Source organism: Apus apus, chromosome 1 (assembly GCF_020740795.1).
Source record: "Apus apus isolate bApuApu2 chromosome 1, bApuApu2.pri.cur, whole genome shotgun sequence".
In the NCBI taxonomy this organism is placed as follows: Eukaryota; Metazoa; Chordata; class Aves; order Apodiformes; family Apodidae; genus Apus; species Apus apus.
Window position 1 is genome coordinate 1,719,116 of NC_067282.1, and position 25,713 is coordinate 1,744,828.

General features: G+C 47.3%; 1 protein-coding gene across 5 annotated transcripts in view; it reads left to right on the plus strand.

Annotated features, from left to right (window-relative positions):
- FCHSD2 (FCH and double SH3 domains 2) overlaps positions 1-25,713 on the plus strand; it is a 194,113-nt gene that overhangs the window by 163,224 nt on the left and 5,176 nt on the right. For all 5 annotated transcript variants that reach the window (XM_051608683.1, XM_051608685.1, XM_051608682.1 and 2 more), the window contains 7 exons: positions 12,039-12,200; positions 19,829-19,963; positions 21,312-21,395; positions 21,526-21,703; positions 22,746-22,966; positions 24,735-24,864; positions 25,020-25,102. In XM_051608683.1, coding sequence (XP_051464643.1) covers positions 12,039-12,200; positions 19,829-19,963; positions 21,312-21,395; positions 21,526-21,703; positions 22,746-22,966; positions 24,735-24,864; positions 25,020-25,102 — 993 coding nt within the window. The remainder of the gene's footprint in view (positions 1-12,038; positions 12,201-19,828; positions 19,964-21,311; positions 21,396-21,525; positions 21,704-22,745; positions 22,967-24,734; positions 24,865-25,019; positions 25,103-25,713) is intronic.

Sequence of the window (25,713 nt, forward strand, 5' to 3'; positions counted from 1 at the left end):
TCCCCTCTTCCAGTTTGAAACCACCACCCCTTGTCCTGTCACTGCCCTCTCTGGTGAAATAGCTGGTGTTTTATGGTGGTTAGTTCAGCCAGTTGGATAGATCTGTTTTCCCTTTATCTTTAAACCATTGGAGGCAAAAGTTTACTTTCTCCACTGATCTGTGTTGCAGAAATCAGACCAAACAGAAGTTGAAGCTATTTCCTTGGTTTCTGTGATCCTTCTTTCAGGCTGCATCCTGGACCCTGAGGTTGGGTTCCTTGGATTCTTCTTCCCCTCATCTCTTTTTGTCTCTATCAGTCTAAAGGCTCTGATGCTTTGGCAGCCCAGTGTGAGTCTCACCAAGCAGCACAGTTGGTCCCAGGGCTGAAATAATTTGTCTCAGTGATAATGGGAGATTTCCCATTTGTGCTCAGGTCTGTGCTCAAGGAAAATCTTGGGGCCTCCACAGCAATTAATCCTATTTCCACTTAATTAGAGGGGGATGTGTTTTGCCTCATCATTAAGATATCTTACAGCTCTCAAGAGAGTATTTGTACCAGATAAGATTTGATTAAGACTCATTATGGTGCTGTTTACTTAATTTGATTAGTTCAGAAGCTTAGGTCCATTTTTAATTGTAAATGGAGGGCTATTTTCTCCCTCCCCTCATATTTAGCAATGAATATTTATTTCTGTGCTGTGGTAACAGTTGTGTTTGTTGGCTGGGCTCCTGTTCTATCTTTGGATCTAATGGTCCTGCTGCATCTCAAGTTGACCCAGCTTTGCTTCAACCTGTTGTTACTGAGGCCTCATCCCTGGCAGTGTTGAAGGGCAGGTTGGATGGGGCTTGGAGCAGCCTGGGCTGCTGGGAGGTGTCCCTGCCCATGCAGGGGGGTTGGAACTAGATAATCTTTAAGGTCCCTTCCAACCCAAACCAGTCTGATCTGTGTGTTCTTGCAGTTGAACCTTGTAGTTGCAAGAGTGGTGTCATTCTCTGCCCATAGGAAATGTAAGCATTTCCATATGCTTCTCTAAAAGAAATGGAATTGAATAAAGCCACCAACCCCCCCAGAAAAGTTGAATTTGTAAAATGTCACTTGCTACCATCTATGGCTTTGCTCAGGAAACATATGGGGGAACTGTGCTGAGCAAACAGATTGTCTTCCCAGGATGAGGTCTGTAGAGAGTCCTTTTGGCTAGGCAGAGTGAAGAGTAGCCTGGAAAAGTGCCACCAATATCCACAGCTTGGGCATGTGAGGCTCTTTTGGTGAAGAGCTGAAGAGTGTTGTTGTTGAGAAGATCAGCAGAGCCCTGAAGCTGGTTTATGGTGTTATGAAGATGTAGAAGCTGAAGTTCTTCATCACCTGTGTCTGAACCTTTATTCTTTCTGTTGTGGTGTTGCAAACTGCCAAATTTCAGAATTTTTATCTTGAATTGATGCTTTCTCATAATTACTTTTCAGGGACTGACTGTAAGTGGGAAATTTGAAGAGGAGGTCTCAGCTCCTGCTTAAATACTTCACAGTGTATTTTTTTACAAACTTGCCTGTTCTGGTGTGAACAATGAGAGAGGAATCCTTCAGAAGTCTGGGTTGTGTGTATTCACCATAATAATAAAGGATATTTTTTTCATTAGAGGGCATTTAACAGAGGAATGTATATTATGGGATGAAGGGGGAGGGACAAACAGAGAGGTGTTTTGAAGCTAATGATGAAATACAGTTGTATTATTCCCAGAGGGATATAATCAACTGAAGAACCATATTTTCTTCATATATAAAGAAATACATATAGCTCTGCACACAGCTCTGGAGCCCTCAGCACAGGAGAGACATGGAGCTGTTGGAGAGGGGCCAGAGAAGGGCCATGGAGATGATGGGAGGGCTGGAGCAGCTCTGCTCTGGAGCCAGGCTGGGAGAGTTGGGGTGTTCAGCCTGGAGAAGAGAAGGCTCCAGGGAGACCTGAGAGCACCTTCCAGGGCCTGAAGGGGCTCCAGGAAAGCTGGGGAGGGGCTTTTCACCACAGAGGGCAGTGACAGAACAAGGGGTGATGGTTTTAAACTGAAAGAGGGGAGATTGAGGTCAGACATCAGGAAGAAATTCTTCCCCATGAGGGCAGGAAGGCACTGGAACAGGTTGCCCAGGGAGGTTGTGGCTGCCCCATCCCTGGAGGTGTTGAAGGGCAGGTTGGATGAGGCTTGTGCAGCCTGGGCTGGTGGGAGGTGTCCCTGCCCATGGCAGAGGGGTTGGGACCTGATGACCTTTCAGGTCCCTTCCAACCCAAACCATTATATGGCTTATCTGTCTATCTATCTATCTGTCTGTCTATCTATCTATCTATCTATCTGTCTGTCTGTCTGTCTGTCTATCTGTCTATCTCATCAATCCCTATGTACTGTAAATGCTATCTATTCTTATACAAACAAATTGATAAGTCCTTTTGCAAACATGCTACAAGTAATAATCATCTTGACTGTAAATGTTGCTGAGATGAAGAAGCATTGCTGTGGGAGCCCAGGCAGTCGATTTTCTCTCAGATCTTTTTGGTAAAGGGATCAGGCACTAGCCTGGCCTACAAGAACATCAGTGTTGCTTGTTTTGTAGATTTATCTTCTTGTCTTTTTTTTTGTATTAGTATTATTCAGCTCTTTTGAAAGGTGGATCACACCAAGAAGCCAGCTCAGTCCCTTTAAGCCATGGTTTGCATGTGGTGTCATTTCACAGAGTCGTTCAGGATTAAGGGGTGTCCTTACTCCAGCTTCTGCTTAAATCTGAATCTTTTTACTATAACCTGTGTACAGCATCTGTCACTGTATTAGGAACCAATGTTCATTACCAGGGCTGCAGAGAAATCTGTTAATAAAGGTTTCCATACACCCATTTTCTAAACATTCATTTTCTGCTTGCAGAATGTGGGTAATTTCCATTCAGTCCCATCACCAGCAGCCTGGGAACAACTCATTGAACCCTACAAAAATCTTCACTACTACTTTTCTGCTTCTCTACTGCTCTCGTCTACTCCCCATCTCCTTCCTCACCATCTGCTTTCTCTGTTTAGGAGACTTTAATGTTCTTATATGCTTGAGCTTGGGAGAAATCAGCCTGCCAGTTGGGCTGGAGCTAAGCAGGTGGGCTTGTCTCTCTTCAAAGCTTCACCTCTTGTTTTCTTAACCTTGGCACTCACTCTTGAGACGTGTTATCTGTGTCAGTGTTTCATTTCCTGTTTGCTTCACCCTCACAGTCTCTTTTGATTTAACTCCATGCAGAATATTTAGCATATAAATTAACTAACTCTGCTGCAGTATCTCTAGAAATTTCCCGCCCACCCTCCCACTTAGAAAAAAAACAACAGTGTTGTTGAAAATGTTATTTATTAGCTAGTTCCCTAGAAGGTACAGAAAACATATTGGGGTTGGGATTTTTTGGGCCTGGCCAGGTGAATTCCCAGGGACTGGTAGTTCCAGGTTGCTGCAGGATTCCCTGCAGTTCATGACAGAATGGTCAGAGAGGGAAGGGACCTCTGGAGACCATCCAGTCCCACTCCCCTGCTGAAGCAGGATCACCCAGAGCACATCACCCAGGGCTGCATCCAGGGGCTGGAATATCTGCAGAGAAGGGGACTCCACACCCTCCCTGGGCAGCCTGTCTCAGGGCTCTGTCACCCTCACAGGCAAGAAGTTTTCCCTCATCTTTCAGGGGCACTTCCCATGTTCCAGCTTGTGCCCGTTGCCCCTCGTCCTGTCCCTGGGCACTGCTGAGCAGAGTCTGGCTCCATCCTCCTGCACCCACCCTGAGATACTGCCAGGCATTCAGAAGGTCTCCCCTCAGCCTTCTCTTCTCCAGGCTGAGCAGTCCCAGCTCTCCCAGCCTTTCCTCATCAGGGAGATGCTCCAACCCCCCAGCCTTCTTTGTTTCCCTCCCCTGGACTCTCTCTAGCAGTTCCCTGTCTCTCTTGAACTGGGGAGCCCAGAACTGGTCCCAGTTCTCCAGCTGTGGCCTCCCCAGGGCAGAGCAGAGGGGCACAATGACCTCTCTCCACCTACTGGCCACACTCTTCCTCATGCAGCCCAGGATTCCACTGGCCCTCTTGGCCACAAGGACACATTCCTGGCTCATGGATCATCTACTATCTACCAGGATTCCCAAATCCTGCTCCTCAGAGCTGCTTTCCAGCAGGTCCAGTTGCTCTGTTGTGAGCAGTGGCTGAGCCTTGCCTGCAGCCAGGTAGCAAGTAGATTTTTTTGCCTGTAGAGAAGGCAAAGGAAACACAGACTAGAGCAGAGAAAACATCTTTCTTTCCCATTTTTAATAAGTCTCTGGCATGGTCTTGATTTACAGTATTGCAGATGAACATGGAGCAGCTAGAGTTACTGAGAGACTCCCCATCCACAGCTGAGCTCAAGTGCCTCAGGGATCAAAATTTTAGGGATGAGTCATGTAGGACAGGATTTTTTATTTTACTGGGGTGTTTTTGGGATAGATGAATTTCCACCCCAAACTACTTTTAAGGGAACAATGCAGTGAAAGTTGAACTTCATGGATGATTTGCTCATGCATCTCAACTTTAATAGCACTGGACTGAGTGAAAACTGATTTGCAGGAGAGGGTTTACACTGAGGTTTGAGAAATCTGTGGCATTCCAATACTTGGTTTTACTGCATTCATAGTTCCTTCTACCTATCACTTCTGGTGGCCTAAAATTGAAATGATACATTATTTTTCATGAAGAGAATGATTTCATTTCAATACCTTTTGAAGTTGCTCCAGCTCTCAAAGCCTTGTTCCCTCAACAAGATCATATATTTCACGTATAAATCAAAAAGTGTAGGAAAAAAAAAAAGCTAAATAAACATGTTTAGCCAAAAATCTTTCAGCGTTGCTTTCCTCTTAGCTAAAATAATTTGCCAGAGGCTTTTCAACCCTGGAACAAGTTCCCCAGGGAAGCTGTGGCTGCCCCATCCCTGGCAGTGTTGAAGGGCAGGTTGGATGGGGCTTGGAGCAGCCTGGGCTGCTGGGAGGTGTCCCTGCCCATGCAGGGGGTTGGAACTAGATGGTCTTTAAGGTTCCTTCCAACCCAAACCATTCTAAAATTAAAATTAAAATTGTGTTCCTGCCACTAGAAAAACATTGCAGTAGAATAAAATACTTCTCACAAAAGATTGTCTAGATCTACTTGCAGTCTGAATTTAATCTGATTTTAATGTCTGAACATGCTTGGAAGTATAACCTTTGCCTAAAATAAATAATCCAGCATTCTTTAAAAGGAAAAATACAGGGGGGGGAAAAAGGGGGGTGGCCTGGTGGGTCTAGCAGGGATCCAAAAGCACAGGGAATGTACAGCAGGGACAGAGGTGCTCTGTGATGGGCAGGGCTGTCACAGTCTTGTTCTGCATCCTGAAAAATCATGGCAAAGGAAGCAACTCTTACTTTCAGAAAACTCCACTCCAAGCTCATCTTAAGAACCATAAACCTAAACATTTAAGGGGCCACATTAGATCAGCTTTGCTGCGTTCCTCTGTTTGCTTTTTTTACCCCAACACCTTTATAAATGATTTTAAAAGGTGTTATGGGGAGGTGTTTGTGGGATGTAAACGAACACTTGCTTTCCTATACACCCTTTATTTCTGGGAACAGAGCAGCAGTGTAATGTATTCTTGCTGCTTTTAATTTCCATGACTTCCAAAGCAGTTGTTTATCTTCATCTTGTGCGAGCTGTAGGTCTAAAACCTTTGCTTAATTAAGACTGGAACAGTAAATAAACACAACTCTGCCTGCTTCCATGTAGAGCAGTGATAGGTATGTGAGAAATAGATAACAATATTAATATTTTTCAAAACCTTGGGTTGTTGTTGTGGGGTTTTTTTTCCTTTCATCTTCTTATAACCAACCATCAGCTAAGGCAGAGGAACAGCTCTGAGAAGCAGGAACCACCCAGAACAAAGTTGTAAACTTTGTGGGTGGCTGATGCTTTTTAAATCAGTGTAAAGCCACCCCAGTCCTTAGCTGTGCAATAGTCAGTGGTCAATAGTCATTGTAAATAGCAAATTCCCTCTGAAATAGGAAAATATTTGACTTAATAACAATGCCATTTGGGCAGCCCCCAGATTTCAGAGTGAGTGCTGGATTCCAGCATTCCTGAGCTTTTGAAACTCAGCTGGTTTCCTGGAGATACTTCGGGATTGCTGGGAATGTCAGTGGTTACTGGATTAAAAATATATTCAAGTTTATGAGCTCCTGTCAGTGGAGGTCACTGAGTCAGGAAGTACAGCATGTGTGTCTGCTAGAGTCCCTTCTGGTGGGAAGGAAAGTCAATGATCAAAGCTTTGGGTACTTTTGGGTTTTTTTAATGTGAAATACATGATTTTGTTTAGGGAACAAGACTTGGAGAGGTGGAGCAACTTCTCTTAAGGATGGTGTCACCTCGTGGTTTTGCAGAGCAGCGCCAAGGTGTGACTTGTCAGCAAGGTCTTCTGATGTCAGTGTATCACAGAGGCTGCTCTCTGCAGCTACCTGCAAGGAGGGGGTAGGGAGGTGGGTGTTGGGGTCTTCTCTCAAGTGAATCATGACAGGACCAGAGGAAATGGCCTGAAGCTGCACCAGGGGAGGTTCAGACTGGATATTAGGAAGAATTTCTTTACCAAAAAAGTGGTTGAAGGGCAGGTTGGATGGGGCTTGGAGCAGCCTGGGCTGGTGGGAGGTGTCCCTGCCCATGGCAGGGGGGTTGGAACTAGATGGTCTTGAAGGTCCCTTCCCACCCAAACTAGTCTGTGATTCTGTGATTCAGTGTTCACCCCCCAATAGTCATTGATAGGAACTCTCCAAGTGTACAATATTCTCAGATTTCAGACATCCCAAAACGCACCATCACAGGGGAAAAAAAACAATCCAGCCAGGAGGTGAACTGCCAGCTGGAGGTCAAACATAGAAAAAGGGTCTATGTGTGCTCTGAGACCTGATTTCAGACTTGGAATGGGCTGCCCAGGGAGGGGGTGGAGTCACCATCCCTGGAAGTGTTTAAAAGAAGTACAGATGTGGTGCTTGGGGACATGATTTAAGCACTGAACGAGTAGATGAGGTTATGGTAGGGGGAGTGAGGTTATGGTTGGACTTGATGATCTTCAAGGTCTTTTCCAACCAGGGTGATTCTGAGATTCTATGATCACTTGCTGGCCACATTCCCACATCAGGAACTGAAAGAGAAGACTGAGCAAGCTGCAGTTACGTCCAAGTGCAAGGCGGGTCCCTCCATGAGGAGATCCAGACTCCAACTTGGAGAAACCTCACCTTCCAAAGGAGGGAGCCTTCCTGGTGGCTGGGTACAGGAATGAAAGCAAGGCATACAACAGAGCTGTTGTGGGGACTCGATGCTGGTGGAATCACCAGTATTTCATAGAATCATAGAACGGTCAGGGTTGGAAGGGATCACCCAGGGCAGGTCACACAGGAACACATCCTGGGTTTGAAAGTCTCCAGACAAGGAGACTCCACAGCCTCTCTGGGCAGCCTGTCCCAGGGCTCTGTCACCCTCGCAGGAAAGAAGTTTCTCCTCATGTTGAGGTGGAACTCCCTGTGTTGTCACTTGGTGCCGTTTCCCCTCGTCCTGTCACAGGCACCACTGAAAAGAGACTGGCCCATTCCTGACACCCACCCTGCAGGTATTGATAGACATTCATCAGGTCTCCTCTCAGTCTTCTCCAGACTAACCAGCCCCAGGTCTCTCAGCCTTTCCCCATCAGACAGATGTTCCAGTCCCTTCATCACCCTTGTAGCCTCCCTTGGACTCTCTCTAGTTTATCCCTGTCCCTCTTGAACTGGGGAGCCCAGAACTGGACACAAGACTCCAGATGTGGTCTCACCAGGGCAGAATAGAGAGGGAGGAGAACCTCCCTTGACCTGCTGGACACACCCTTGATGCACCCCAGGCTTCCACGGGCTTTCTTGGCCACAAGGGCACTTTTCCTCCCGGTGATCTCTTGTTTCCCTCTTACTTGACATTTTATCCAGCTGGATGAAAGCATCACCCCCCAGCTAATTTGGGCATAGTGACAGTTTAATTTAAAGCTTGTATTTTTAAACGTGTAGCTGTTCCTTTGTGAAAAGCAGGATGAAGTTACACTAGTGTCTGGTTTGGGTTGGTTTGTTTTCATAAAGGTAGGAAGCTGTTAACCCTGGTCTACCAGTGCAATTATTTAGGTAAAAATGTGTGTGTGTGCTTGGAAATAACATTAAACATCTTTCAAGTGCAGGCCTGACCTAATACTCTTAAGTATGTTTATGGCTTGGCTGAAATGGAATGAAACTCAAAACATTTGTGATTTGGATCAAACATTTGTTGAATATTAAGAGTACAGATTGTTAATAAAGGGGGATAAAATGATTGGATTTGCTGCACACCTTGAATTAAAACTCTTGTTGGAACCCTCAGCAAGAACAGTTGAGGATCCTGGAGCAGCTTGTTTATTTGAGCTAACAAGTTTGTACCAACAGCATGGTTTATTTACAGCAGGCTGAGTACTAATATGAACTACAAATGTTTATAGCATGCCTAGACTAATGTTTATTGCTATTGCATAACTCAGGCTAATTGGAAATTGTATAACGAGGCAAAACAGCAAAACAACGAGGCTGGTGGTTTCCTAGGCAGCTTTTCTTGAAGGTGTGAGGAAAGTCCTCATCATATAATGTCAGAATACAAAGATAAATTAGGGGATAGCTACTTTATTCCACAAGTATATGTATATATTTAGATATCTCTCTATCCATCTATCTACATGGTGGCACCGCAGCTCAGGAACATGATGAAGTGGGGAATTCCCCATTAAGCTAAAGCACATGACCTGCATTGACCTGCATTAGGTCACAGAATCACAGAATCATTAAGGTTGGAAGGGATCTTAAAGATCATCCAGTCCCACCCCTGCTCCCCTAGAGCAGATCCCACAGGAACACATCCAGGTGGGGCTGGGATGTCCCCAGGGATGGAGGCTCCACAGCCTCCCTGGGCAGCCTGTCCCAGGGCTCTGTCACCCTCACAGGCAAGAAGGATTTTCTCACACTCAGGTCAAACCTCCTGTGCTCCAGTTTGTGCCCATGGCCCCTTGTCCTGTCACTGGGCACTCCTGAGCAGAGTCTGGCCCCACCCTCCTGACACCCCCTGGAGATATTTACAAGCCCTGATCAGATCCCCCCTCAGCCTCCTTTTCTCCAGCTGAGCAGCCCCAGCTCTCCCAGCCTTTCCTCACAGCCAGATGCTCCAGTCCCCTCAGCATCTCAGTGGCCTGTGCCGGGTTCTCTCCAGTAGTTCTTGTCCTTCTGGAACTGGGGAGCCCAGACTTGGACCCAGTTGTCCAGGTGAGGCCTCACCAGGGCAGAGTAAAGGGAAGGAGAACCTCCCTTGACCTTTTCAATCAGTATTTTCTGAATCCTGAGTGATGTGGTGCCTCTCAACATATTTTCCTTTTCCCCCTCATTCTCTCTGCTCCATGAGCAGTAGTTACTGTGCAAGTTAATCATTCACCTGCAGAACACTTGCATGGAGGAGTGGAAACTTCACTTGGTGAAGTGGCTTTGGCTTTTCCCGTGGGAAATACTTCTCCACCTTGTCCCATCCCTCAGCCTCCCTCCTTAGTGATGTGGCAGAGCTTGTGCATGCAGCTGTAACCATATGAAGATATATTCCACATCATAACTTCTCTACTTTTTAAAACCCCCCTTTCTTCTAAACAGAACTAAAAATCTCTGAAAAGGAGTTTTATGGTTTGACATGGGTTTAAAGGCACCTTCACAAATAGTTTTAAGGTGACAGTGGATCCATGTGTGGGGGCTCAGCTGAATGAAAGTGATTATCATTTATTTTCTGACTTATCTTCTTAAGAGAAGGACAATCATGAAGTGCAGCACCGTGTCAAAGCCAAGAAAAAACACTAGTATCATTTCAGCTCAACACAAAATGTTGTGTGTAGTATATGCATGAGAGTGATAAAAATCTGTGTGATAACACCTGGGATTTTAATTCACCGGATTTATGTTCTTACCTAGTCTGCTCTGCTTCAGGCATTAGAGAAAAAGTAATTCCCCCTCTAATATTTGCTCAGACCCATCTATTTTTGATGGTTTTGCTTGGTTTCCAAGTGCCACTGATAACCTGACATGTCAGTGCAGGCAGGGGAAGGGGGCTGCAAGGGTGAGAAGGGAGATGAAGCTTCTGGAGCCCCCAGCATAAGAAGAACATGGAGCTCATGGAGAAAGTCCAGAGAAGAGCCACAAAGATGATCCTTTGGCTGGAGCAGCTCTGCTCTGGAGCCAGGCTGGGAGAGTTGGGGTGTTGAGCCTGGAGAAGAGAAGGCTCCAGGGAGACCTGAGAGCAGCTTCCAGGGCCTGAAGGGGCTCCAGGAAAGCTGGGGAGGGGCTTGGGACAAGGGCAGGAGGGCTGGGAGCAGGGGGAAGGGTTTCCAGCTGGCAGAGGGAGCTGGAGCTGAGATGTGAGGGAGAAATTCTGGGCTGTGAGGGTGGGGAGAGCCTGGCCCAGGTTGCCCAGAGAAGCTGTGGCTGCCCCATCCCTGGCAGTGTTGAAGGGCAGGTTGGATGGGGCTTGGAGCAGCCTGGGCTGCTGGGAGGTGTCCCTGCCCATGGCAGGGGCATTGGAACTAGATGGTCTTTAAGTTCCCTTCTAACCCAAACCAGCCTGTGATTTTATGATATGATTCTATGATACTTGTACAGTAACTTGCTGAGAAGGAACAAAGCTGTGAAAGGAAATGCAGGAAAACCTTCAGGATGGTTCAGTGCGTTTCTGTTGTTCCCTCCATTCGTGAGTCACTGAAGGACCTTTGGGAAATCACTTGAGTTTTTGTTCTTCTGATGAGTAAGTGCAACAGGATGATGATGATGATGATGATAAGGCTGGACAGGACAGAAATTATTTTTATCCCTAGGTTTGCCCCTCTGTTCCTGAGGGAATTTTTGAAATTCTGCTTTTCTTTTCTTGAAATTCTGAATTTCTTCTTGCTACTCTTTGCATCCCTTTTGTTTCGATTGTTAAATCATTTGGATCCGGGTTGTGGTTTGCTGTGAATTTGTCAAAGCCTTGGCTCCATCACCAGAAGGCATGCCAGGATGGGGAAAGGAACCCAGCTGTCAGAAAACCTCCCTTCCCGTTCTATTCTAAGGACAAAAATCATGAAACTGTTTGTTGAAGCGTGATATTATTTTAATTTTGGAATTATTAAGCTATTCTGTTTCCCTTGCAAATAAGTTTCCTGTGATCTCTGGCAAGGGCTGATGGAAAATAGCCTCATTTGGGGGCTGCTGGGTTTGTGTGTGGGTGTCGTGGGGTATTATTTGTGTATCACATCCAGTTTATTCACCAGCTGGAAGGGCATCCAGGGTCTGCAGCCCAGGAATATTCCCTGTTTTAAAAATACTCTAAAGCTTTAGGGTTTGTCTGGGGTTTTGCACTTTGAAAATGATCTAAACTAACTGACCACTGGAATATATGGATAGAATCATAGAATCCCAGACTGGTTTGGGTTGGAAGGGACCTTCAAGACCATCTAGTTCCAACCCCCTGCATGGGCAGGGACACCTCCCAGCAGCCCAGGCTGCTCCAAGCCCCATCCAACCTGCCCTTCAACACTGCCAGGGATGGGGCAGCCACAGCTTCCCTGGGCAACCTGGGCCAGGCTCTCCCCACCCTCATAGTGAAGAGTTTCCTCCTCATGTCTAATCTCAATCTCCCCTCCTCCAGTTTTAATCCCTTCCCCCTTGTCCTCTCGCTACAAGCCTTTGTCACAAGTCCCTCCCTACCTAGTATAAACTAAGATATGTTATTTTTAAAACACCACCTGGTGAAATACATGTCCCAGAAAACCAATCCCTGGCTCTTGGCTCACACCACACTCCTGCAGGCAAGGAAATGAAGAGCTGGGTTGGTTTCCATGTGGAGCAGCTTTCGGAGCCACCCGAGCGATTTGCAGATCAGGAAATAAAACCTTTGGATCACGGCAAGGAGGGACATGGAATCTTGAAAGAATCCTGACCTGCCCCTGTTTTCTTTCCTCAGGTAGTTAAGCTGAAAGCTGAAGCACGTCTTGATCTGCTGAAGCAGATTGGGGTGTCTGTGGATACGTGGCTGAAAAGTGCCATGAACCAAGTGATGGAAGAACTGGAAAATGAGCGCTGGGCCAGCCTGCCTTCCGTGACCAACAACGGCTCCTTGCACCTGGTATGGTTTCCACCTCACCATGCCTCCACGTGGCTCTTTCCTAGCAGCAACTCCTACCTCAGTAGCAAATCTAGAACCAAATGGATAGTATTTGATTGGTTCTTAGGGAACCTGAACCATTTTGTAGCTTCACTACAAGGGTTGGGGTGGAGGTCGGGCTCTTCTCCCAGGCAAGCAGTGACAGGACGAGAGGGCCTGGCCTGAAGCTGCTCCAGGGGAGGTTTAGGTGGGATATGAGGAAGCACTTCCTCATGGAAAGGGTGATCAGACATTGGGATGGACTGCCCAGAGAAGTGGTGGAGTCCCCATCCCTGGAGGTGTTCAAGGAAAGGCTGGAGGTGGCACTTAGTGCCATGGTCTGGAGATGTGGTGGTGTCAGGTCATGGGTTGGACTTGATGATCTCAAAGGTCTTTTCCAGCCTTGCTGATTCTGTGATTTATGTGGCTGAAGCCCATGTTGGAGTTTCAGGGGCCAAAAAAAAGGGATTTCTGGGTTCTGTTGCTGGGTTTACTTTAGATTGACTTTTCTGACCTTGGCTCAGTGCCATAACATTTCTTTGCCATCTCCTGAAAAGAAAAAGGTTCCTTTGAACTTCCATTAATAGTTTACGACGTTCTCTGAGATACGTGGATGAAAGGCTGCTTTTTTCCCCCAAGTGTTCAGAAAAGTGTAGACTTCATCTCTTTAAGAGTCATTTTTGTGCTGATTGCAGTGAAAGTTGTCAAGAGAGCAAAGCCTGTTTTCCAGTTTGATTTGCCTATTTGAGATTAAAATCTGATTCTTTACAAATCACTGAAAGGTTTTGGAAAACAGATTGTCCCTTCTGTGAGCAGGGTTAGATGTTTCCCTTCAAAGAATTTGTGGTAGATTTTGATCTTACCACTCCCCACCTGCAAGTTACTGCCCTGTTATTTGAGATGTATTAACTATTTGGCTTTTTTAAATTAATAATTAGTTTCATGAAAGCAGTGCTGAAGTTGAACTGGAACAGACCACAGACCTGATCACTACTGCATCTCATCCAATTAGTTGGTGACTTCTTCATACAATCATAGAATGGTTTGAGTTGGAAGGGATCATCCAGATCCAACCCCCTGCATGGGCAGGGACACCTCCCAGCAGCCCAGGCTGCTCCAAACCCCATCCAACCTGCCCTTCAACACTGCCAGGGATGGGGCAGCCACAGCTTCTCTGGGCAACCTGGGCCAGGCTCTCCCCACCCTCACAGCCCAGAATTTCTTCCTAATGTCCAACCAAAATCTCCCCTTTTCCAGTTTTAATCCATTGCCACTTGTCCTCTCACTTCCTGCACTTTGTTACATTCCATTGCTTGAATATGTCTTGCTGTGTCCAAAGGCAAGCTAATTATTCTGAAATGCTCATCCAATATCCCCAATATTGAACTAAAAAGTGACTTGGATCAGTGGAGGATGGGTGATGGGTTTTTTTTACTCAGTGGAATTAAATAGTGTTCTTAATGTCTCTAACTGGTTTGCAGAGCAGGCCAGAGAAGTCTCCCATCTGTTTAGCTTGGAAGAAAGGATATTTTTATGTAGTTCAAGAAAGAATAAAAAGCAAATCTTGTTTCTTTCCCCCCTCCACCCCCAAAGAATTAATATGTTTCAAAAAAAGTACTGATAGCTGAATCAAGCAGCTGTTCATATTCTCTTTATTTCATTCCTCTACATGTGGTGCTGAGCTGTCACCTTTGGCAGTAAAACTCACCAATCCAACTCAAATAAAATTCCTGAAGATTTAGTCACTTTGCCTCAAATAAATTTTAAATTTTCTCTGCATGTTTATATGTTACTAATGAAATTCAAAGGCTTTTATAAAGTCTTGGTTGGCGTGTGGATATTTTCCTCCCTATCGCCTTCAGACACTAGGAAGTTTACTTCATTCACACTTTCTTTTTGAATCTTAAATGCTTTGGACAGCCAGAATATTTCTTCTCTAGAACAAAACTTCCAGGGGAAATGGGAATGTGGTTTCTCCTTGCATTACAAATGATGTGGAGAGTGGCTTGTTTTCACTGGCCACCTCAGAAGCAGCATCTCCACTGCAGCAGGGGAGTGCTGCCTACCCAGCAGCTCCTGCTCATTCCCATGTTCCTTCAGTTTTTTCATAGAACCACAGAATGGTGAAGGTTGGAAGGGACCTTAAAGACCATCAGGTTCCAACTCCCCTGCCATGAGCAGGGACACCTCCCAGCAGCCCAGGCTGCACAAGCCCCATCCAACCTGCCCTTCAACACCTCCAGGGATGGGGCAGCCACATCCTCCCTGGGCAACCTGTTCCAGTGCCTTCCTGCCCTCATGGGGAAGAATTTCTTCCTGATGTCTGACCTCAATCTCCCCTCTTCCAGTTTAAAACCATCCCCCCTCATCCCATCCCTCCCTGCCCTTGTCCCAAGCCCCTCCCCAGCTTTCCTGGAGCCCCTTCAGGCACTGGAAGGCCTTTTTCTGCTTTATTGTTTCCTTGGTAATCGTGGCAGCCCCTTAGAGGGGAGGGTTTTTTTGAATCTACAGGTGTGTTCATATGTGGCAGATTTGGCTCAAAAAAGTGAGCGAGCACCGAAGGGAGTCTCAGCAAATCCTGAGGCTCCTAAATCCACTGTTTGCTTCCTTCTGAATGTTAGGTGGTTTCTTCCAGGACACTGCACACACAGAGGTAAAACACAGTGACAGTGATTCCCAGTGCTTTGTTCCCGTGGTTAGTTGTGTAATGAGGAATGGAAGTTGGAGCATGCAAATCCAAGCTTCAGCCTTCCCACTTCCCAAAGGAGTTGGGGTTGTTCAGCCTGAAGAGAAGGCTGGGGAGGGGGGCTGGGGGCTCATAGTGGCCTTCCAGTACCTGAAGGGGTCCTACAGGAAAGCTGGGGAGGGGCTTTGAACAAGGGTTTGTGATGAGAGAACAAGGGGTAATGGTTTTAAAATGAAAGAAGAGAGATTTAGGTTGGAGATCAGGAGGAAATTCTTTAGTGTGAGGGTAGAGACCCTGGCCCAGGTTGCCCAGAGAAGCTGTGGCTGCCCCATCCCTGGCAGTGTTGAAGGGCAGGTTGGATGGGGCTTGGAGCAGCCTGGGCTGGTGTGGGGTGTCCCTGCCCATGGCAGGGGGTTGGAACTGAATGATCTTCCAACTCAAACAATTCTATGATTCTGTGAGTTCTCGAGCTGAGCTTCAGGTCCTTTCTAGGCAGGGCCGATGAGGCATGTCACAGAGCTGTGCTGGAAAAGTGGGTTTTTCCCTTTCTCCCTGCACTCCCACCTCCTTTAATGGCCCGTGGTGCCTGTTGGATCGTGCCCAACCCCTTGTTCTCTGTCTCAGCAGACGTGCCAACAGTTGGCCCTGCAGCCAAACCCCGTGCTAGTCCCTGGCGAGGCAGCAGATGTCACAGCGTGGGAGGTTAAACTCTTGAGTCTGATTTTCCCCTTTCACACTGACATGCACTCCCATATGAAAAAAAAAAAACCCATGCTGTTGACCTTGGCAGGCCAGCTGACGACAGCTCGTAGCTGGCATTCTTCAGACTGTTCCTGAAATGATGCTGCTTGCAATTATCAGAATTGCTGCAGCATAGAACAGGCAGCACCTTCACTTCATCCTGGATGAGCAGGCAGTGGGTGATGGACAGAAACCAGCTCCCTGCCCTCCTTACCTCAGGCACTGCTTTGTGTCAGGATGTGTCATGGTGCAATTTGGTCTGCAATGCTGTTGACATATTTTCTGCCAAAGAGCTATAAAGAAGAAAGCAGCAGTGATGGGCTGATATCCCTCTGTGTGTTTAACCTATGATATTATAATGAGCTGACGGAGTTAATCTCCCATTGCCTCTCCAGCTGACTTCACTTTCTGCTATCATGGATCATGGGAATCACAGAATGGTTTGGGTTGGAAGGGGTCTTCTTGATGCACCCCGGGATTCCACAAGGCCACAAGGTGACATTGCTGCCCCATGGACAATTTATTGTCCACCAGGACCCCAAGGTCCTTCTCCACGGTGCTGCTTTCCAGCAGGTCAACCCCTGGCCTGTCCTGGTGCATGTTGTTGTTCCTTCCCAGGTGCAGGACTCTGCCCTTGTTGAGGTTCCCCTGTCCAGGTCTTGCTGAACAGCCACACAGCCTTCTGGTGGATCAGCCAATCCTTCTTGTTTTCACAGAATTGAATCATCAAAAGGTTTGGGTTGGAAGGGACCTTCAACATCATCTAGTTCCAACCCCCCTTCCATGGGCAGGGACACCTCCCAGCAGCCCAGGCTGCTCCAAGCCCCATCCAACCTGCCCTTCAACACTGCCAGGGATGGGGCAGCCACAGCTTCTCTGGACAACCTGTTCCAGTTCCTCACCACCCTTATGGTGAAGAATTTCTTCCTAATATCTAACCTAAATCTCCCCTCTCTCAGTTTAAAACCATCACCCCTTGTCCTATCACTGTCTTCTCTGGTGAAAGGCCCCTCCCCAGCTTTCCTGGAGCCCCTTTTAGATACTGGAAAGCAATAAAATGATGAAATTAAGACTCTTGGGAGATAAAGTTCTTTTTTTCCCCATGTACATACTCCAAAAAGTTAACTTTTGATGTTAATATCATCTGGAAAATATACACAGTGCTCCTCTCCCATATTTACATCGTTGGGAAACCTTTAGGCTGCCCACAACAAATGTCTGTTCAATATTAGGTCCTTTATCCAGAAAGGAGGAGAGAATAGTGTCTTTGTGGGGTCTGTGTTTTGTTTGCTGTTTGCTGGGACTCGAAGCAGCACAGATGTAAGGAACATTCCTACAGCAGCAGTCCAGTGTTGCAGCTAGAAATACAAGTTTTGCTACGTTGACTGAGACTGTGAAAATGGATGTTTTTAACTGTAAAAACTTTCAGCATCTTTCAGCTAGTAGGTTCTGGCTGATACTCAAGCCTGATTGTCATCTGCTGGCAGCAACCTGTGCAAACCAGCTGTGGTTTCACTCCCTAAATACACGTCTTGCACGATGTTACCAGACTCTGTAGGGAGATGAGCTGTGTGAAACCAACTGCAGAGGTTTCTGTACCAATAATGTTCTTTAGTCCAGTCATTGAGGGACTTTTTACAAGGGTGTGTAGTGATAGGACGAGGAGTAATGGTTTTAAACTGGAAAAGGGGAGATTTAGGTTGGACATGAGGAAGAAATTCTTTCCTGTGAGGGTGGGGAGACACTGAAACAGGTCACCCAGAGAAGCTGTGGCTGCCCCATCCCTGGCAGTGTTGAAGGGCAGGTTGGATGGGGCTTGGAGCAGCCTGGGCTGCTGGGAGGTGTCCCTGCCCATGCAGGGGGTTGGAACTAGAAGATCTTTAACATCCCTTCCACCCCAAACCATTCCATGATTCTACATGATTTTCCCTACTTTGCAAGTGAGTCTATTCCAGGAGTCTGAGCAGCCCACAGGCTGAAAATGTGTTTTTCCTCCTCATGTTAGAAAACCAGGACCAGATGTTGGAAGAAGGAGGCTTTCTAGACATGATCCACTAATTTCCATGATGTTTGCTATGGCTGTCAGGTGCATGTCAGCTCTGGCTGCTGGGACATAGACCATGCACAGCAAAAGGCAGTTAGAAACTGGAGGGGAAAACCTTAAATGTGCTGTAGTTTGTAGCTGGTTGGTAATAGAGCAAAGCACGAGCAAGGTAGGACAGTGACCTCTCATTTTTTTGTCACCACAACATCTGTGAAGGCAGTCAAGTAGCAATGGATGCAAACTACACTTGAATGAAAATGAGGGGGGGGAAATATCTCATGAGATGCCTTCAAAATTGTAGCATATAAATTCATCTAAGTCAGAAAATGATGAAGCTTTGTGGTCTCCTACTCCAGTTCTAGAAGAACAATGATGCTTTTGGGAGGCTGCTCAGTGCCTTTTTGTTCTCAGCTTAACTTCATGTTGATTTATCAGCCTTTCCTTTTTCATGAAGAATACCAGTGACTCCCAAGTTGACAGGAAAAATGAAAGGGAAGGTGGCAAATACCTAACAGTGTAGCCTTTGATTCAAAGGACTTGCCTATTTTCACATGAGAGAAAGTGTTTATTCAACATTTAACCCCAGGCATGAGGCCAAAGTGCAGCTCATGTCAACGTTGCCCAAAGGACATTTATAGAAACTTGTCTTTTTCCAGTGTATTGACTTCAGGTTTTATTTAAACTTTTGTAGCTAGTTTTGAATCATCGTTCTTTCTCTAAGGATTTTATTTTTTTTTTAAATTTTCCTTCTAAACTGCAGCAGATCTGTTGTGCAGAATATGCCAGCTGGAAGGCTGATTTTTTTTACCCCCCAAAATTTTCAAGTTCAAGTATTTCCACTGCAGTTTCATTTTATAACTTCTGGTTGCAGATACTTTAATCTTTTAATAGCATAAATTCTCAGTAACTGACTCTTTCTTTTCCATTAAACTATTTGCTGTTCCCCTGAAATGGCTTCTCCAAAGGACATTAGTCACTGTTTCACAGCTAATATAAGAAATAGGTAATTGTCCAGCAGTTGAGTTGAAGCTTCCAGAAACCTTCTGCAGTTCATAGAATGATAGAATGTGCTGGGTTGGAAGGGACCCATCAGGATTATCAAGTCCAACTCCTGTCCCTGTGGAGGGCACCCCAAGAATCACACCATGTGCCTGAGAGCATCATCCAAAGGCTTCTGGAACTCAGGCAGGTTGGTGCTGTGACCACTGCCCTGGGGAGCTTGTTCCAGTGCTCAACCACCCTCTGGGGAAAAACCTTCTGCTGAAATCCAACCTAAACCTCCCCTGATTTGGCTTCCTAGTTGTTTTGAAAGTTCACAGGCCTGTGCTTGAATGAAGAAACACAACTGAGTTAAGCAAAGATATAATTTGGTGACAGCTCTTTTTCTCTTCCTCCTATTTGCCTTGTTTGATGGCTGTTCTCCTGATGTTATTTGAGAATCACAGAATCACAGGGGTTGGAAGGGACCTCTGAAGATCACCCAGCCCAACCCCCCTGCTGCAGCAGGAACACCCAGGGCAGGTCACACAGGAACACGTCTAGATGGATCTTGAAAGTCTCCAGAGAAGGAGACTCCTCAGCCTCTCTGGGCAGCCTGGCCCAGGGCTCTGTCACCCTCACAGGAAAGAAGTTTCTCCTCATGTTGAGGTGGAACTCCCTGTGTTGTCACTTGGTGCTGTTTCCCCTCGTCCTGTCACAGGTACCACTGAACAGAGACTGGCCCCTTCTTGACACCCACCCTGCAGATATTGATAGACATTCATCAGGTCCCCTCTCAGCCTTCTCTTCTCCAGACTAACCAGCCCCAGGTCTCTCAGCCTTTCCCCATCAGACAGATGTTCCAGTCCCTTCATCATCCCTGTAGCCTCCCTTGGACTCCTTCCAGCATCTCCCTGTCACTCTTGAACTGGGGAGCCCAGAACTGGACACAAGACTCCAGGTGTGGCCTCACTGAGGCAGAGTAGAGGGGGAGGAGAATCAGATGTTGAATATTATTTAATCACTGAATATTATTTAATCATTTTTGGTCCAGTTTTAGTAATCATCAGTAATTACAAAACCACACTGAAGAGTACTGGTCAATTAATTATTATTATTTTTGTTTGCTGCTGTAATGCCAACTATAATTTCTTTTCACAGATTAATGCTGATGCAGAAAAGGAAGAAGGTGAAGAGTTTGAAGACAGCATGGATGTTTTTGATGACAGTAGTTCCAGTCCTTCTGGTACCCTAAGAAATTATCCTCTCACCTGCAAAGTTGTTTATTCATATAAGGTTTGTGATTTGTTTTAGTTTATTAGAGAAAGTAATTGTGCAACAAACAACTAACAGATGTTGCTGTGCTGTGGGGGCTGGAGGTAGAATGTCAGCATCTGGCTCAATAATGGTGCACAGGAGATACATCTAAGATCTAGTTGGCTACACCTTGAATCCTGGGGGCAGTTCTGGGCCCCTCAGGACAAGAAGGACATGGAGGGGCTGGAGCGTGTCCAGAGAAGGGCAAGGGAGCTGGGGAAGGGGCTGGAGCAGAAGGAGAAGAGGCTGGAGAACTTGTGAGGAGCAGCTGAGGGAGCTGGGGGTGTCCAGCCTGGAGCAAAGGAGGCAGAGGGGAGACCTGCTGGCTCTGCAGCTGCCTGAGAGGAGGTTGGAGCCAGGGGGGTCGGGCTCTGCTCCCCAGGAACAAGGGATGGGACCAGAGGGAACGGCCTCAAGTTGTGCCAGGGGAGGCTGAGGTTGGATCTGGGGAACAATTCCCTCCTGGCAAGGGTTGTCAGGGCCTGGCCCAGGCTGCCCAGGGCAGGGGGGAGTCCCCATCCCTGGAGGGGTTTCCAAGCCCTGGAGATGTGGTGCTGAGGGACATGGTTTAAGCACTGGACTTGGTAGAGTTGGGTTAATGGTTGGTAGAGTCAGGTTAATGGTTGGATTTGATCTTAAAGGTCTTTTCCAACCCAAACACTTCAGTGATTCTGTGCAAATTGCAGCACTGAACGATCCATACTGTCCTGAAACATTCAGCAGGGGACTGAAGTCCACTAAACCACATGGAGATGTCCCTGTCTTGCTTCAAGGAGACCAGCTGTGTGTCTGCCACGAGAAGATGGTCTGATTTCTGTCACTGAGCCTCCCTGGCTGTATCAGAAATCCCTCTCAGTGCTGGGTGTGCCTGTGAGCTGCAGGACAAAGCTCCTCTTTGTCCTGTACTTGTTAAACCACCATCCAGGAGTTCAAGCTCTGCTGACAAACTGCATTCATGCTCTTGGCTTCTGCTAGCACTGCTAGGTCAGCTGAAAATCACACCCTGGTGCAACCAAAGCCAGTGGCAGACTTGGTCTTACAGTGCAGAGTAATTAGGGGTTCAAAAGTAAATAGGGTTTGACACGCTGGGTGGCATTCCTGGTGCTTCCATCTGTCCTCTTGAGGGAAAAAGGGCCTTGAGGGTGTCAGCAGGTACACAGAAAAACCCTCATTAATAGGTTTTCAAGTCTGCTACGTCAGAACATTTTCAATTTTTTAGAGAAACACAACTTTTAATAAGAGTCTGGGTGAGGATGTTCCTTCCATGGCGTGTCCTGGTGCACCTGAAAACAGGTTTATTTTAAAATGTTCCTGTTCTGTACTTCAGGCTTCTCAGCCAGATGAACTGACCATAGAGGAACACGAGGTCTTGGAAGTTATTGAAGATGGAGATATGGAAGACTGGGTAAAGGTATGATTGCCTGAGATTGTTTTCTTTTCACCATTAACTTGTATTTGTCTCATCCAAATACTAAATGTCCTTTGTACTTGGGTTCTTTTCAGAGCAGGGTGCAAATCAGAGCATCTTTTCTGTCTTCCAGGCACGGAACAAGGCAGGTCAAGTGGGTTATGTGCCAGAGAAGTACCTGCAGTTCCCAACATCCAGCAGCCTGCTGAGCATGTTGCAGTCCCTTGCAGCCCTGGATAGTCGGTCACACACCTCAAATAACTCCACTGAGGCTGATTTAGTCTCTGGCAGCTTGAATGGAGACTCCAGTGGTAAATACCAGTAAATAAATAAATGGTATATTAAGTCTGTTCTCCAAAGCATTCTGCACATGGATTTTGGATGTCACACGTGAAAATTGCTCGTGTTTGACCTGTAGTTGAGGACAACTGCTCTCAGTAATTAGCTGTCTGGAAATAAAGTCATAAGAAGGACATGGAGCTCCTGGGGAAAGTCCAGAGGAGGCCCCGGAGATGCTGGGAGGGCTGGAGCAGCTCTGCTCTGGAGCCAGGCTGGGAGAGTTGGGGTGTTCAGCCTGGAGAAGAGAAGGCTCCAGGGAGACCTGAGAGCACCTTCCAGGGCCTGAAGGGGCTCCAGGAAAGCTGGGGAGGGGCTTGGGACAAGGGCAGGGAGGGATGGGAGCAGGGGGAAGGGTTTCCAGCTGGCAGAGGGAGCTGGAGATGAGATGTGAGGGAGAAATTCTGGGCTGTGAGGGTGGGGAGAGCCCGGCCCAGGTTGCCCAGGGAAGCTGTGGCTGCCCCATCCCTGGCAGTGTTGAAGGGCAGGTTGGATGGGGCTTGGAGCAGCCTGGGCTGCTGGGAGGTGTCCCTGCCCATGCAGGGGGGTTGGAACTAGTTGATCTTTAAGGTCCCTTCCAACCCAAACCATTCTATGATTCTGTGAAATCTGCATCCTTCACCTGGCTGTCTCATAGAGCTGAGATTAACATGAAGTAAAATGAAGGAAAACTAAAATAAATTGACTAAGCAACCACAGAATCATAGAATGGTTTGGGTTGGAAGGGACATGAAAATAATCTAGATCCAACCCCCCTGCCATGAGCAGGGACACCTCCCAGCAGCCCAGGCTGCTCCAAGCCCCATCCAACCTGCCCTTCAACACTGCCAGGGATGGGGCAGCCACAGCTTCTCTGGGCAACCTGTTCCACTGTCATAGAATTATTTAGGTTGGAAAAAACCTTTAAGTTCATCGAATCCAACCATAAAGGTTTGCACAGCACTTACTACTTTTTTTAAACCTCATACCAATTGATTTTTTATTATGTTGTTGTTTTTTTCCTCTTCCATCCTTCAGTCTGTTTTGTAAAAGCACTTTATGATTACGAGGGCCAGACAGATGATGAACTGTCCTTCCCAGAAGGAGCGATCATCCGCATCTTGAACAAGGAAAACCAAGATGATGATGGTTTTTGGGAAGGAGAATTCAACGGCCGTGTGGGGGTGTTCCCCTCAGTCTTAGTTGAGGAGCTCACAGCCTCAGAAAATGGAGAGACCCAGTGGATTGGAGACCTTCAGGTATGTGACCACTTGAGGTTCTAGCTTGGGTGGGTTATTAGTTTGTTGGGGCAGTTCAGGGAGGCTGCAACGAGGTTTCTTTCTAGGAAACAAAAAGAATCAGAACCAATTTAAGAAGGAAAAAAAAAACCCTGAGTTTTTTACCTTTTAGTTCCTTTCCCAGCCTCACAATTAGCAACTGATACATTTTGGCAACTGTAAGAGATTTGTGAATAATGGCAAGAGCTTGGGTGGAAAGGAGGTGAACCAAAGGAGAAAATCCACTGTTTACTTCCTGTAATTAATTTATGGCAGAGACTGAGACATCAAACACAACCTGGTGAAAAAGAGAATTACAGGCTCCCTCAGCCCTGATATAAGGTTTTCATGCTTAAATCCATCTTGTATCCTCTCCATTTCTGAAGGGCAGAATACTGCCAACTATTGGAGTACAGTCATTTTTTGCAACAATGTCCTCATTTTGGTGTAGTTCTGTAATCCTGCCATCATCCTACAATTCCAACACATTCTCATGTGTAACTGAGATGCTAGAACCTGGACTTTCCTATTCCCTACAAAGGAATTTCTCCAGTATTTTTATTCTTTGTTTTGAGAAGATGGTGTCAACTTCAAACTTCAATGAGATCTCTGGAATTAAGTTGGGATAAAACTCCTGTTCTCATTGTGTGATTATGTGTCAAGAGGTGCAATTGGCCAAATGGCTTTATTCAAATAACCTTCAAAATGTCTGAATTGTCTGGGAGAGAATGAACATTTCTGCTCAGTGGCAACCTGTGATTTGGAAAAAGAAGGTGCTCACTGGTGGATACCTTGGCTTTCTTTCCCAGATGTACCTGACAGCACATTGGACAGGTAGTCTTTCTCCAGATGAAAGATCCTAACATAGTGATGGGTGAGAGAACTAAGGGCACCTTGGTGTGCACATAAAAGCTGTTGAGGAGTCAGGTTGTCTCCAGCCCCTCTCTCATTTGAGAGGTGGGCCCAGGCCACCCTCATGAAGTTCAGTAAGGCCAAGTGCAAAGTCCTGCATCTGGGTGAGGGCAAGATCAAGCACAATGACAAGGTTGGGTGGAGAATGGGTTGAGAAAATACCTGAGGGAGAGGACTTGGAGAATGAGAAGCTGAACATGAGCCAGCAACATGTGCAGGAGACCAGAAACTGACCGAGTCCTGGGCTACATCACCAGCAGGGTGACCAGCAGGGCCAGGGAGGGGATTGTCCCCTCCGCTCTGCTCTGCTGAGACCCCCCTGCAGGGCTGGGAACAGCTCTGGGGTCCCCAGCACAGGAAGGACACGGAGCTGTTGGAGAGAGGCCAGAGGAGGCCCCGGAGATGCTGGGAGGGCTGGAGCAGCTCTGCTCTGGAGCCAGGCTGGGAGAGTTGGGGTGTTGAGCCTGGAGAAGAGAAGGCTCCAGGGAGACCTGAGAGCACCTTCCAGGGCCTGAAGGGGCTCCAGGAAAGCTGGGGAGGGGCTTGGGACAAGGGCAGGGAGGGCTGGGAGCAGGGGGAAGGGTTTCCAGCTGGCAGAGGGAGCTGGAGCTGAGATGTGAGGGAGAAATTCTGGGCTGTGAGGGTGGGGAGAGCCTGGCCCAGGTTGCCCAGGGAAGCTGTGGCTGCCCCATCCCTGGCAGTGTTGAAGGGCAGGTTGGATGGGGCTTGGAGCAGCCTGGGCTGCTGGGAGGTGTCCCTGCCCATGCAGGGGGCTGGGACTGGATGATCTGGAAGGCTCCTTCCAAACCAAGCAGTCTGGTTGTGTGATGTTGAACAGGTTTCCCCGACTCCGAAGCCTCACAACGCTCTCCCACCGCTGCCGCTCTATGACCAGCCTCCCACCAGCCCCTACCACAGCCCAGATAAAATTGGTTCCCAGTACTTCCCCAGATCACCATCAACCAATGGTAAGAAATGTTGTGCTAGTACCAGTCACATTGCAGCTAAATGCTTAAATTAGATGTCGGGTCGGGGGGGTGAAGCTTTTCTTACTCAACATCAAGTTAACCCAGCGATTCCGAGTGGCTTCTTTGTGACGGGCTGTGGTTATTTGCTCTTCCAGAAAACAGCTTCAGTTCAGAGTCCCCTGGATTCTCACAACCTCCACGAATCCCTCCTGAAACTTCCTACGGCAAACTGCGACCTGTGAGTTCAAACCCAACCCTGTTGCTTTTATTGGTGCTTCCAAGTCAAGGCCAAGTCTAGATCAGCCTAGAGCAGCGAGGCTGGTGAAGGGACTGGAGGGAAGGTCTGATGAGGAGAGGCTGAGGGAGCTGGGCTTGTTTAGCCTGGAGAAGAGGAGACTCAGGGGGGACCTTCTCACTCTCTACAACCACCTGAAGGGAGGTTGGAGCCAGGTGGGGTCGGGCTCTTCTCCCAGGCAACCAGTGACAGGACGAGAGGGCCTGGCCTGAAGCTGCTCCAGGGGAGGTTTAGGTGGGATATCAGGAAGCACTTCCTGATGGAAAGGGTGATCAGACATTGGGATGGGCTGCCCAGGGAAGTGGTGGAGTCCCCATCCCTGGAGGTGTTCAAGGAAAGGCTGGATGTGGCACTTAGTGCCATGGTCTGGAGATGTGGTGGTGTCAGGTCATGGGTTGGACTTGATGATCTCAGAGGTCTTTTCCAGCCTCAATAATTCTGCGAGTCTGTGATTCAGCCAGGATAGGTACATTGAGAGCAGTGGGGTGATAGAGCTCCTGACGATTTGTCTCTCTGTGTTCTGCAAATCCATTTATTATGAATAAAACTGTGGA